This window comes from Octodon degus, unplaced genomic scaffold, assembly GCF_000260255.1.
Source record: "Octodon degus isolate 3935 unplaced genomic scaffold, OctDeg1.0 scaffold00008, whole genome shotgun sequence".
NCBI lineage: Eukaryota > Metazoa > Chordata > Mammalia > Rodentia > Octodontidae > Octodon > Octodon degus.
This window is the reverse complement of record NW_004524584.1, coordinates 15,372,674-15,384,698: the sequence shown is the minus strand read 5'-3', so window position 1 is coordinate 15,384,698 and position 12,025 is coordinate 15,372,674. Positions and strand designations below refer to the sequence as shown.

Sequence of the window (12,025 nt, the reverse complement as noted above, 5' to 3'; positions counted from 1 at the left end):
CAGGGTTACAGAATAGAAAAAGTAGAGTCCATGTAGGAGGTAAGCTAGAATGATAACAAGATTTAATTAAGAGATCTAGGGGCTGGTGAGATGGCTCAGTGGTCTAAAGCACCTACTTAGAACAAGCTTAGCAAACACAGGGACCGCGGTTCAATCCCCCAGCACCACATGCCAGCCAGCCCTGCTCCCTGGTGGGCTGAGTTGGCCACACACACACAAATAAATAAAAATAAATAAAATTTAATTAAGAGATCTGGACATGAAATGATTATAGTTAATATAGGAAAATGACTGGGTCAGACCAGATAAGACAGTAGGCTATGATGTTATCACTCTATTATATAGGAACATAAAAGGTCTAGCAGGACTGGACTACAGTGTCACGTGCAATGTAATGAGTTAAGTGTGCAGTATGAAGAGCCTGAGAAGTGTCTAAGTACACATGCCCAGGATGTAATAGAAGGGTAAAAAATAAAATAAAAAATTAGAAATGAAAAATGAGGGGCCAGGGAGATGGCTCAGTGGAATAAGTGCTTCCCTGGCAAGCGCAAGGGTCTGAGTTCAATCCCCGGTTCCGCCAAAAAAATAAAAAATAAAAAAAAATAAAAAAATAAATAAATTAAAAAATAAAATAAAAAATTAGAAATGAAAAATGAGGGGCCAGGGAGATGGCTCAGTGGAATAAGTGCTTCCCTGGCAAGCGCAAGGGTCTGAGTTCAATCCCCGGTTCCGCCAAAAAAATAAAAAATAAAAAAAAATAAAAAAATAAATAAATTAAAAAATAAAATAAAAAATGAGGGCCGGCCAGATAGCTCAGCAGACTAAAGCACCTGCTTAGGCAGATACAGGGACCTGGGTTTGATCCCTGGAGTGCCTTGCCAGCCCCACCTCCATGGCATGCTGAGATTGCGATTGAGACTGGGTATGGTGGCACATGCCTGTAATCCCAGCACTTGGGAGGTTGAAAACAGGAGGATCACTATGACTTCGATCTATGTAGTGAGACCCTGTAGATCCTATACTAAAATACAAAAAAGAAGTAAGGGATTTTAGCTTAGAAAACAGAATTGTCTTGGGATAGGTCCATAAGACTTGCTAGTCTACTACTTGCAGTGGTTGAGGCCCTGGGTAACTCTGTAGCCCTGAATACTCAAATCTAGAGGGTAGAACAACAAAAATAAAGTACTGGGCTGGTGATGCAGATCAGTGGTAAAGGACTTACCTACCATGCATGAGGGCCCTATATTTATTTGATCCCCAGCACTACTAACTAGCTAACTAATTAACTAACTAATTTCTGAGAGCAGGGTCCAGCAGAACACTTGAACTTGCCCAGAAATAAAGAGGAACAGGAAAAAGAATGAGAAGGAAGACAGCCAGGAGAATGTGTTAAGAATACAGAAGAGTCTTTTTGTACTAGCACTTGCCTCATCACTGCTGCCTCAGGACATTCTTCCTTCTGGCTGACTCTGTCACTGGTCTATTATACATCAATTACAGAGAAAGATCCAGTGGGGTACACTTATTCAGATTAATTTATTTATCTATTGTATTTTTTAAAATTATTTATTTTTTTATTACAATTATTTCTTACTTTATGTCATATTTTATATTTTGGTTTTTCATTTTTTTCATTTTTTAAATTTTTTGAGGAACTGGGGATTGAACTCAGGACCTTGCGCTTGCCAGGCAAGCACTTATGCTACTGAGCCATCTCCCCGGCCCCTTAAATTATTTATTTATTTTTATTTATTACATTTATTTATTGTGTGTGTGTGTGTGTGTGTGGCCAGCTCAGCCCACCAGGGGGCGGGCTGGCTGGCATGTGGTGCTGGGGGATTGAACCGCGGTCCCTGTGCTTTGCCAAGCTTGTTTCAAGTAGGTGCTTTAGACCACTGAGCCATCTCTCCAGCCCTATCTATTGTATTTTTAGGGAAAGGTTTATAGTGTATTCAGGGTCTCACTACTAGATCAGACTCAAAGTGACCTGCCTGTTTATAGAGCTGGGATTACAGGCACACGCCACCATGCCCAGTCTCAATTGACATCTCAGCGCACGCTACCATGCCCAGTCTCAATTGTCATCTCAGCGTACCCTGGGGGTGGGGCCAGCACAGCAGGCCCAGGGATCAAATCTCTGACTTACTCAGTTCTGCCCTAGCACTTCTTAAAATAAAAACAACAGATCAGAATAGAAATAAGCACTGTGTGCTCATTGCACACAGTGGAAAGACTTCTTATTCAGTTATACACATTTGATTATTGGATAATAAAAATATATCTCTTCTAGGGGCTGTAATGAAATTTAGCTGGAATGTTAGAGCCACAGACCATGTCCTGCCTTTTCAGGGACTTAGCAGGTCAATCATTTCCCTTTCTGCACAGGTACAAAGACCGCGGACTCAACACCTCTCTACTTTCTTTTTTAAAAAATTTTATTTACTTATTTATTTATTTTTTTTGTGTGTGTGGCCAGCTCAGCCCACCAGGGGGCAGGGCTGGCTGGCATGTGGTGCTGGGGGATTGAACCGCGATCCCTGTGCTTCGCTTAGCTTAGCTTGTTCTAAGTAGGTGCTTTAGACCACTGAGCCATCTCACCAGCCCCTACTTTCTTTTGCTATATCATTAATCCTTCTACAAAACCAATTCCTAAAATGCAAAGTTAGATTCAAATTTTCCCACTGCCTTTAAAAAAAGCCATCATGAGTTGGCCTCCTACCTACTGGACTAGCTTTATTTTCGGTCATCCCTTCTAAGTGAACTGCCTTCCTTTTTACTGGATTTCTGTGCCTGCCCTGAGAGATACCGTATATATGCCTTCTCTATTTTGTGTAAAGACAGTCAATAATAACATAACTTGTCTGAGTATTCCTGTACTTAGCAGTCTCTGTACACAGTGGTTATCAGTAAGTTCTATGTAACTCTGGACTTTTGACTTTGGAGTTTTTATTTCGGAACTTATTAATTAGAAGTTAGAGATCACAGTCAACTGCTCAGCATCTAACTGTAAGAATGAAGATTTCCCAGAAAAAAAGCGTATTCTTATCAGGCCCATGAGGAGAGTACAATACTTTTTTTTGTTGTTGTTGTTTCCATACCAGCAGTTAAATTCAGGACAAGACTGCCAGGCAGGCATGTGCTACTGAGCTATACACCCTGACCCCAAGAGTACAGTATTGAGAAGAGGAAGGATTCCTGGCTATAGCTACTACAGTCCTCCTTTGAGTATGGGAAGCAGCCAGCCAACTTTCCATGTAAACACACACATTTCCAATATTAAGATAAAGGTCATGCTCCCTAAATTAAGACAAAACCCATTTCTGAGAGCCTTTATCTCACTTAGAGAGAGAATGGCAGCACATTTGGAGAAGAAATTGTTCTTTTTACTATGTCTTGAGGGTGCAGCTGAAAGAATTACTTACCTATCAGTTTCCCTGGAGTATTTAATCCGCTTCCTTTCTGGAGAGTCGAAAGATTGGAGTTTTTCCTTGCGATCATTTCCTCTTTCTTTAAATCTTCCCTGTTGTTAAGCAAAACAGAATTAAAATTTCTATGTGAGGTTAGGCAGTGGGAAAGTTTTATCCCATTCCAGATTTTTTTTTTTTTTTAAAGATAGCGTCTTGCTATGGTGCCCACACTAGACTCAAGCAATTCTGCTGCCCCAGCCTTCCAAGTTCTGAGACCATAGGCATATACTGCTGCTTCTGGACTAGACATTTCTTTTGTTTAGTTTTTTGAGACTGGGTCTTGCTCTGCAATTCAGGCTGGCCTTGTACTGACCACATAGCTCAGACTGGCCTTGAATTCACAGTGATCCTTTTGCCTCAGTCTCTTGAGTGTTGGGCTTATAGGCATGTACCACCTGACATTTATTTTAAAGCAAAGGTCAGGGATATAGCTCAGACAAGTGCAAGATCCTAAGTTTGATCCCTGTCAATCAATCAATCAATCAATCAATCAATCAATCGAAGTTAGCACAACTCCTGGAATCTCTTGCTCGTTCATGCTATTCTAGGCATAAGGTTTTTTTTTTTTTTTTGGTTCCTCGAATGCCTTCAGGGCACTTTTGGCCAGCGGGAGAGTTGTGAGGTTCGAACTCCAGCAACCTGAGGCTGACAGCATTGTGGAAGCAGCCACTTAAAGGACTGAGCTAGGGCCAGGCCCCCTCGTTCATGCTATTCTAGAGAAAGTAATTACTTCTCTGGTTGGCATGTCTGGAAAGATAGCTGGCATGTTTGCCTCTGCCTCTTCCCTTACTAAGAAGCAGGTGATCGCCCATAGGTTTCCACTGGTGGATTCTTTTTTTTTCTTTTCAAAGTTTTATTGATAAACAGATAGCAATGAGACAGTTTCAAGTCAAATCGGAAGTACAGTTTCAACAAATAATACACTGCATATATTCTTCTTAGTGGTTAATTGCTGTACAAGATGCGGACTTGTGATCCTATTTACAAACACCATTAGAACAAATCATTCTATTCATTAAGAGAATGGAACTATATATCTATCTCAACCACTCTGAATACACAGATACAAAATGGACATTCATAGGTATACCTCATTTTTCTAAGTTTCATTATTGAATATTATAGGTGTATAAACTCAGCAAAACATTCTAAAAGAGTCCAGTAGCCCATAACAGCATTGGGTCTTCTGTTTAACTGGCAATGTCAGAAATTATTGACCTGAGTCCCCCACAGCTCAACTCAACAGCATGGCTTTATTTCCTATATTTCATCTTCATACTTTTCTACTGGATGGTTAAGACCAAGGTAAAGCAGGACCTATGCAACAAGAGTTGTAGCTTTTTGGTCTGAGAAGGCCAATGAAATGCCCTCAGGATTTATCCTGAGATCCTGTACCTCAGATTGTAGAACCCTTGTCAGTGCAGCCATGTGGATGAGTCACGGCCATTGCTTGGCCAATGTGCTCTCTGTGAAAGCCCCAGAGAGTGTCTTTTCCCCATGTGACTCTCCTTAGGCACACTCTACGTCATCGATCACTCTCCTCTTTGGCCCCATAATCTTCTTGATCAGAAAATTTGGGACACTACCGAGGTACATGACGTTACAGTACAAGTTCTCATATGTCCTGAGTCTCAATTGACCTTAGAAGACTAGGGCCAAATGTTGGCTTTCCTTGTAGCCCTCCTTTTTCTCCAATTTTGGTCTGCAAACCACTGGTAGATTCTTAATCATCGTATTAGACCTGCCCCAGCCTGTTGAAGTCAATGATGGGCACTGAGTTTGCTTAATTGTACAGACCAGGTAGGAGGACCATGTGGCTCTAACACTAAGCTATGTCTTTTAACTTAGCCTTTAATAGTAAAGGATGGATTTTAGTGGCTCCATCCAATACTTCCATTTTCTTAACTAATTCAAAAGCTGAGCAGAAAAGAGAAGTGCTAATTTATTTGATCTACCAGGAGAATCTAGTATCACTTTTTTAAAAAAATACCCTTTGTTGAGGAATAATTTATAAACAATAAAGTATATCCCACTATAATGTAGAATTTGATGAGTTTTGACAAATTTATACATTATGTTTGGGGGCTCTTTCTCTGTCTTCTTGTAAGGAGGGATCAGTAGACCTCTACAGTAGAGAAAAAGAACTAGAGTTAAGGGAATAGCAGGTCACCCAAGTTTACCTCTCGTTCTCTCCTCTCCAGATAGGCTAGCTCCTGTTCAGACTGTTTGATCTTCCGGTGGATTTCCAGGTTTTGCTGAGAACAGAAGGTATTTTATGAATATTGGTCTATAGTAAATAGTCTTGGAAATACCTCTAGGCCTTTCCTGATAGGCGCTTTGACTGTAGCTCTTTTGATTGACCTTCCTAAATGATTACTGTACTCTGTAAGCAACAATCTCCAATCATCTTGCCTGACTCCCAGAGGAATACAGATTCTAATGCAGATTTGTCACCCAGATTTGGTTATATAAGAAGGATCCTGGGGCTGGGGAGATGGCTCAGTGGAACAAATGCTTCCCTGGCAAGTGCAAGGGCCTGAGTTCAATCCTTGGTTCCGCTAAATAAATAAATAAATAAATAAAGGATCTTTATTCTACTTTTCTCTAAAACTTGGAAGACAAAAATATGGTTCAACTCTAAAGTGAAAATAATAGGATAGAGCTGGAGAGATAGCTCAGTAGACTAAGTGCCTGCCTGGCAAGCACAGGGTCCCAAGTTCAATCCCCAGTACTTCGAGGAAAAAAAAAAAAAGAAAATAATAGGATAGAATCTGAGCACAGTAGTGAAGTAAACTGTATGTACACATACTCTGCCTACCATCTCCATCATCCATCATCCCCAAACATTAGTTGCTCTTTCAAAGGCCTGGAATAACATAAGCAGTAGCACTAGGGTCCTGAAAGTACATACACTCTTCTGAGGGACACACACTCCTCAAGAATGGTTCTTTTTTTTTTTTTCCTGCGGAACCAGGGGTTGAACTCAGGCCCTTGTGTTTACCAGGGAAGCACTTATTCCACTGAGCCATCTCCCCGGTCCCTCAAGAATGGTTCTACTACATAACTTTCCCAGATACATAGAAACACGGGAAAAACAAAACAAAGAAACGTGAGGAGTGGAGCAGTGTGTAAAACAGCTTCTGAATGATAATTACAAGGAAAAGGAATACAGTCCCTGTCCACTGTCCTAGGGACTGTTCAGTTTGTGGATTTAGCAGGCCTGTGGTTCTTCTTTCTTGACAATTACTTATTTTTCCCTCTACCTATTAGCACTGTCATCAGAGGGCTGAAGCACAAATGTGTTAATCTGAGGACTCAGAATTCCAGAGGGTCAAGGGATTTGTGGGGTAATCTGTTCCCGCGATGGTCAGGAGGGGCTTCTCAGCATTCCAAGCAGTTTTCAGTTTCCACAGGGGTAGTTGGGAGGAGCAGTGTACTATTACCAAAAGCACAGCTTCTCAGTTTTTAGCTATAGAAGACTGGGTTCTTCGTTGAGAGAAAATGTAAATCAAGTCCCCCCATACTTTCTCTTAGCATATCTACTAGAGGAGTGTGAAAAAAATTTCTCTTGAGAACATGAGTCCATTTAGGGACCTTTTTTATAATTTAACTCCTTGGTCAGTACATACAAATGGGAAGACTGAAGGGTAGGACCAATGAACGTCAATTTAATACCCCCAAAACAGCTGCTGTGCTGTGGCTTATAGAAATATTCACTGTAAGATGAGAATCTGACTCACTGCACACTGTTGTAGCTAGATAGAAAAGGGGTAAGCTACCAAGTACCAAGGAAACAGAATGGGTTTATCTGAGTTCCAACTGTTAGGTTAATGGCAGCACTAAGATTACATACCCAGCAAGTAAGCTGTTGACCCCACAATCCCGTCTCTTCCTGCATATTCTCTGTATCTGTGAATGGTCATGCTGCTTACCTTGTCTCAACACACTGAAGTTTTTTGCTCTTACCTTGGGTCTATACACAACCTTAATTTGGAGTAATTCATCAACAAAAAGAGGAAAAGCAATTCATTCTTGAACTGAACAAATTTAATGACAGGGACTAGGAATGACATAGGGAAGGACAGCATAAGCTACTTTATTTCCTGTAATTGATGTTAATGGTCAAAAATCTGAAAGGTTACAGTCCCTTCCCCTAATACCTTATGTAGGTCTGACAGCTGTTGGTGTTTGATGAGAACTTCTTTATTGGGAAACTGCCTTCTGCAGAGCAGACAAGCCAGTTTATTCCAGTCAGTGAGTTTGTCTTCTTCATTCTCCTTCTTCGCCAGCTCCTCCCGTGGTTGGGGCTGTGCTATGCGAGGCTGGAGGGGAGCAGTCTGCTCTTCTTCTTCTTCTTCATAGTCACTGTCTCCTCCATATTCACCCAGGAGGCCAATCAGTGGGTTTACCACCTTAGGCTGGAAGGAGAAGGCTAAAGATCAACACTAGCCTTGTTTTGGTCTTTTGAGCAGGGTACATTACACAGTTCAGATTGGGCTTGAATTGCCAGTGATCTTCCTGTCTCAGCCCCCCGAGGGCTGGGATTACAGATGTATATCACCAAGCCCGGCCTAAATTACATTTTGAAGTCCACTTCTTGGTTATTTTGACAGAGATACTCACTTTCTTTGTTTTGAGTTCAAAACAGGCCTGCTGACCATGCTGCTCAGATGGAAGCAACATGGCTAGAGGCTGATTTTATTTCTTGTTTACTGAGGTGAATGAGAGAGTGAACTCTAGCAAGAAAGTAATTCTAGCAAGAATAGTAGGGAAAAGGAAAAGTGGAATGACACAGAAAACAGTGAAAGATAATATGCCACACAGAGAAAGGAATTGAACATTTCAAGCCCATGGAAAAAGGAAAGGTGAATTTAATCAAGGAGATTTAAGAGGTATATTAAGTAATCTTCATCATAAGTATAACTTAGTTATACAGATTTTGTCTACAATGAGCTGAATTAATAATGTGATGTAGGCAAAGACTGTCTTATAGGAAATGCTTTATGATCAGTCAAAATTATAAAAAGAAAAAAACATGGCCACTATTGCTACATATTGCATTAATCAAAATCACTAGTGATTAGATTGAGACTATTACTTTAAGGTATCTAAAAATGCTTGCAGGGCTGGTGAGATGGCTCAGTGGTCTAAAGCACCTACTTAGAACAAGCTTAGCAAAGCATAGGGACCACGGTTCAATCCCCCAGCACCATATGCCAGCCAGCCCTGTACCCTGGTGGGCTGAGCTGCCCCCCACAAATAAATAAATAAATAAATAGGGAAACTGAATTGAAAAAAAAAATAAATAAAAATAAAAATGCTTGCAAAAAAAATTAAATAAATAAAGGCTGCAAATATTAGGACCATTTGGTCCAGCTAGATAGGCCAAACTATGAGTATGACCACACATGGGCCCCATATCTAACAAATTCTTGTGTATCATCAAAAAGGAAGAAACACTGAGGCCAGGAAAATAGGTTTGCTGATTTAGAAAAGACTAAAAAGAGTAAGATATAACAAAGGACAGACATCTCCTGGCCAGGTGGAAAGAGTAGAAGATAGAAAGGAAGAAAACAGGAAACTGCCTCTGATTCTCCTGTAATACACCAACAAAAAGAAATTTTTACCTCGCACTTACCCTCGAGAAGAGCACTTATTTCTAGGATAAGAGAGATTAAAAGGACAACAATGGAGTGAGGTACCAGCTTTTGAGCTTCCCCTCCCACCCAGAAGCAACCCAAGCCCCAGCCCAGGACACCATGCATTGGCCTTACAGGAGGAGGACTCTCTTCCTTCTTCATAGTGGGAGGCAGGGGCTTCTTAAAGACATCCTCTGGGGGGGTCTTCCCCTCACTGGCATCTTCCTGAAACTAACCAAAACCCAAGATAATTCTTTTTTTGTTTGTTTTTATCTTTTCTTTCTTTCTTTCTTTTTTTTTTTTGGCAGAACCAGGGATTGAACTCAGACCCTTGTGCTTGCCAGGGAAGCCCTTATTCCACTGAGCCATCTCCCCGGCCCCTGAGGTAATTCTTATATGATACTTAGTAGTCAAAAAATTGGTTAGGAGTTAGCCCTATTTGCTAAATGTGGTGGTACACATCTGTAATACCAGCACTTAGGAGGCTTAGTAGAAGGACTGTTGAGTGTTTGAGATCAGCCCAGGCTATAAAGTGAGCTGAAGCCTAGCCTGAACTGTATGAGACTCTGTCTCAAAAAAAAAAAAAAAGTTTTCTTGAAATAAGGCTGATTTTCTAAACCTCCAAAGATCTATAATGTTGCTACAGTAATTAGGGAACATTAAACACTTAAAAACTTAGGGCTGGGGTAGAGCTCAGTGGTGGAGTGTTTGCCTAGCATGTTTTAGGTCAAACCCTGACACCAACAACAAACAACAAAAAAAAATTACTATCTGTCAAGCACTGAATGAATTCTTTACATATAGCATCTTTAGCTTTTACTACAACCATCATATATGCATTATACATTAATATCTTCATTTCACAAATGGTTGAAAATACAGTTGTAAAGATTAAGGGAAAATAATAAAAAGAACAAAGATTAAGGGGCACAAGAACAATTCAAACACCAAGCCAATATGGACCCAAAGTCTAAATTTGTAGATACATAAATACACATGTACTCTTTCTTCTCTTCTTTTCACATCTTTAGATAACCCAGCAGTACTAGAAGAAAGAAAAAAGTGGGGCCAGGGAGATGGCTCAGTAGAATAAGTGCTTCCTTGGCAAGCACAAGGGCCTGAGTTCAATCCCTGGTTACACACACACACACACACACACACACACACACACAAAGCTATGAACTGAACCAAAAGCAAATTCATCCGTTTTTACAAATGCGTAACTGACACTAGTAAATAAGTGTAATTCTTTTACTTTTTTTTTTTTTATTAAATGTATTTGGTCAGGATCTACAGGGTCTCATTACACAGATCAGACTTGGAGTGATCCTCTTGTTTTCAGCTTCCCAAGCGCTGGAATTACAGGCATGTGACACCATGCCCAATCTCAATCAACCTCTCAGCAGACCCAGGGGGTGGGGGTGGGGGGCTGGCACAGCAAGCTGGGCGATTGAATTCTAAGCCCCCAAGAATAATTTTTTTTTTTTTTGGAATCGGGGATTGAACTCAAGCCCTTACGCTTGTCAGGCAAGAGCTTATTCTAGTGAGCCATCTCCCTGGCTCCTAAAGTGCAGGTGTTTTTTTTTTTTTTTTTGCGGTACCGGGGATTGAACTCAGGACCGTGTTCAGGCAAGGCCCTATTCTACTGTGCTATTTCCCCAGCCCTTCCCAAGTATAAATCTTCAGGCAATAATTTTGTATCAGATGTGAAAATAATTTTCATCTCTAATCCAGTCAGATAGCTCAGCAGACTGTACCTAACCAGGCACAGACCGGAGTTCAATCCCCAGCCTGCTGTGCTGGCCCCACCCTGGGGAGCACTAAGAAGGTAATTGAGACTGGGTGTGGTGATGCGCACCTGTAATCCCAGCACTTGGGAGGCTGAAAAGAGGATCACTATGAGTCCAATCTGTGTAGTGAAACCCTGTAGACCATGTACTAAATACATAAAAATAAATAAATAAAAAATATATACCCAAATAAGGGCTGGCTAGATAGCTCAGAGGACTAAGCACCTGCTTAGGCAAGTGCAGGGTCCAGGGTTTGATTTCTAGAACCACATGCCAGTGAAACCCTGAACACCCTGTAGACCCTTCCCTAAAATACAAAAGAAAGAAAGAAAGAAAGAAAGAAAGAAAGAGAAAGAAAGAAAAAAAAAAAAAAGAAAGCAGGGCTTAGTCCCCTGAGCTATCTGGTCCTAATCATAGTGTTTTTTTTTTTTTTTTTCTCAAAGTTTTATTGACAAAGAGATAGCAATAAGACAGTTTCAAATCAAATCGGAAGGACAGTTTCAACAAATAATACACTGCATATATTCTTCTTAGTGGTTAATTGCTGTACAAGATGCGGACTTGTGATCCTATTCACAAACACCATTAGAACAAATCATTCTATTCATTAAGAGAATGCAACTATATATCTATCCCAACCTCTTTGAATACACAGATACAAAATGGACATTCATCGGTATACCCCATTATTTCTAAGTTACATTATTGAATATTAATCATAGTGTTTTTAAGATAACTTTGTATCTCAAATCTAAGTCTCTGCTTGGCAGTCTAAGCGCCTGTTTGGTAGGCACAAGGACCCAGGTTTGATCCTTGGTACCACATGCATGCCTTCCCCAAGCTGTGCTGGCCATTGAAACTGGGCGTAGTGGCCCATGCCTGTAATCCCAGTGCTAAGGAGGTTGAGACAGGAGGATCACTATGAGTCTGAGCTGCATAGTGAGAACCTGTGCCAAATAAATACATTTAAAAAAAAAAAAAAAGTCTAAATCTCTTCTCGGGCTGGACATGTTGCTCAGTGGCACAAGATCCTGAGTTTAATTCCAAGTACCCCCTCTGTTCCCCAAAATCTCTTCTGTCCATGATGCCTATATGCTAAGTTACAATTATATAACTAAGAGACAACAGA

At 40.7% G+C, this 12,025-nt stretch overlaps 1 protein-coding gene across 1 annotated transcript in view; it reads right to left on the bottom strand.

Moving 5' to 3' along the window:
• Positions 1-3,000: 3,000 nt before the first annotated feature.
• Rbm6 (RNA binding motif protein 6) overlaps positions 3,001-12,025 on the bottom strand; it is a 122,270-nt gene continuing 113,245 nt past the window's right edge. Inside the window, exons 16-20 of the mRNA XM_023704598.1 lie at positions 9,242-9,337; positions 7,628-7,885; positions 5,648-5,722; positions 3,423-3,520; positions 3,001-3,004 (exon numbers count right to left, since the gene is read on the bottom strand). Of these exons, the coding sequence (XP_023560366.1) occupies positions 3,001-3,004; positions 3,423-3,520; positions 5,648-5,722; positions 7,628-7,885; positions 9,242-9,337 (531 nt within the window). The remainder of the gene's footprint in view (positions 3,005-3,422; positions 3,521-5,647; positions 5,723-7,627; positions 7,886-9,241; positions 9,338-12,025) is intronic.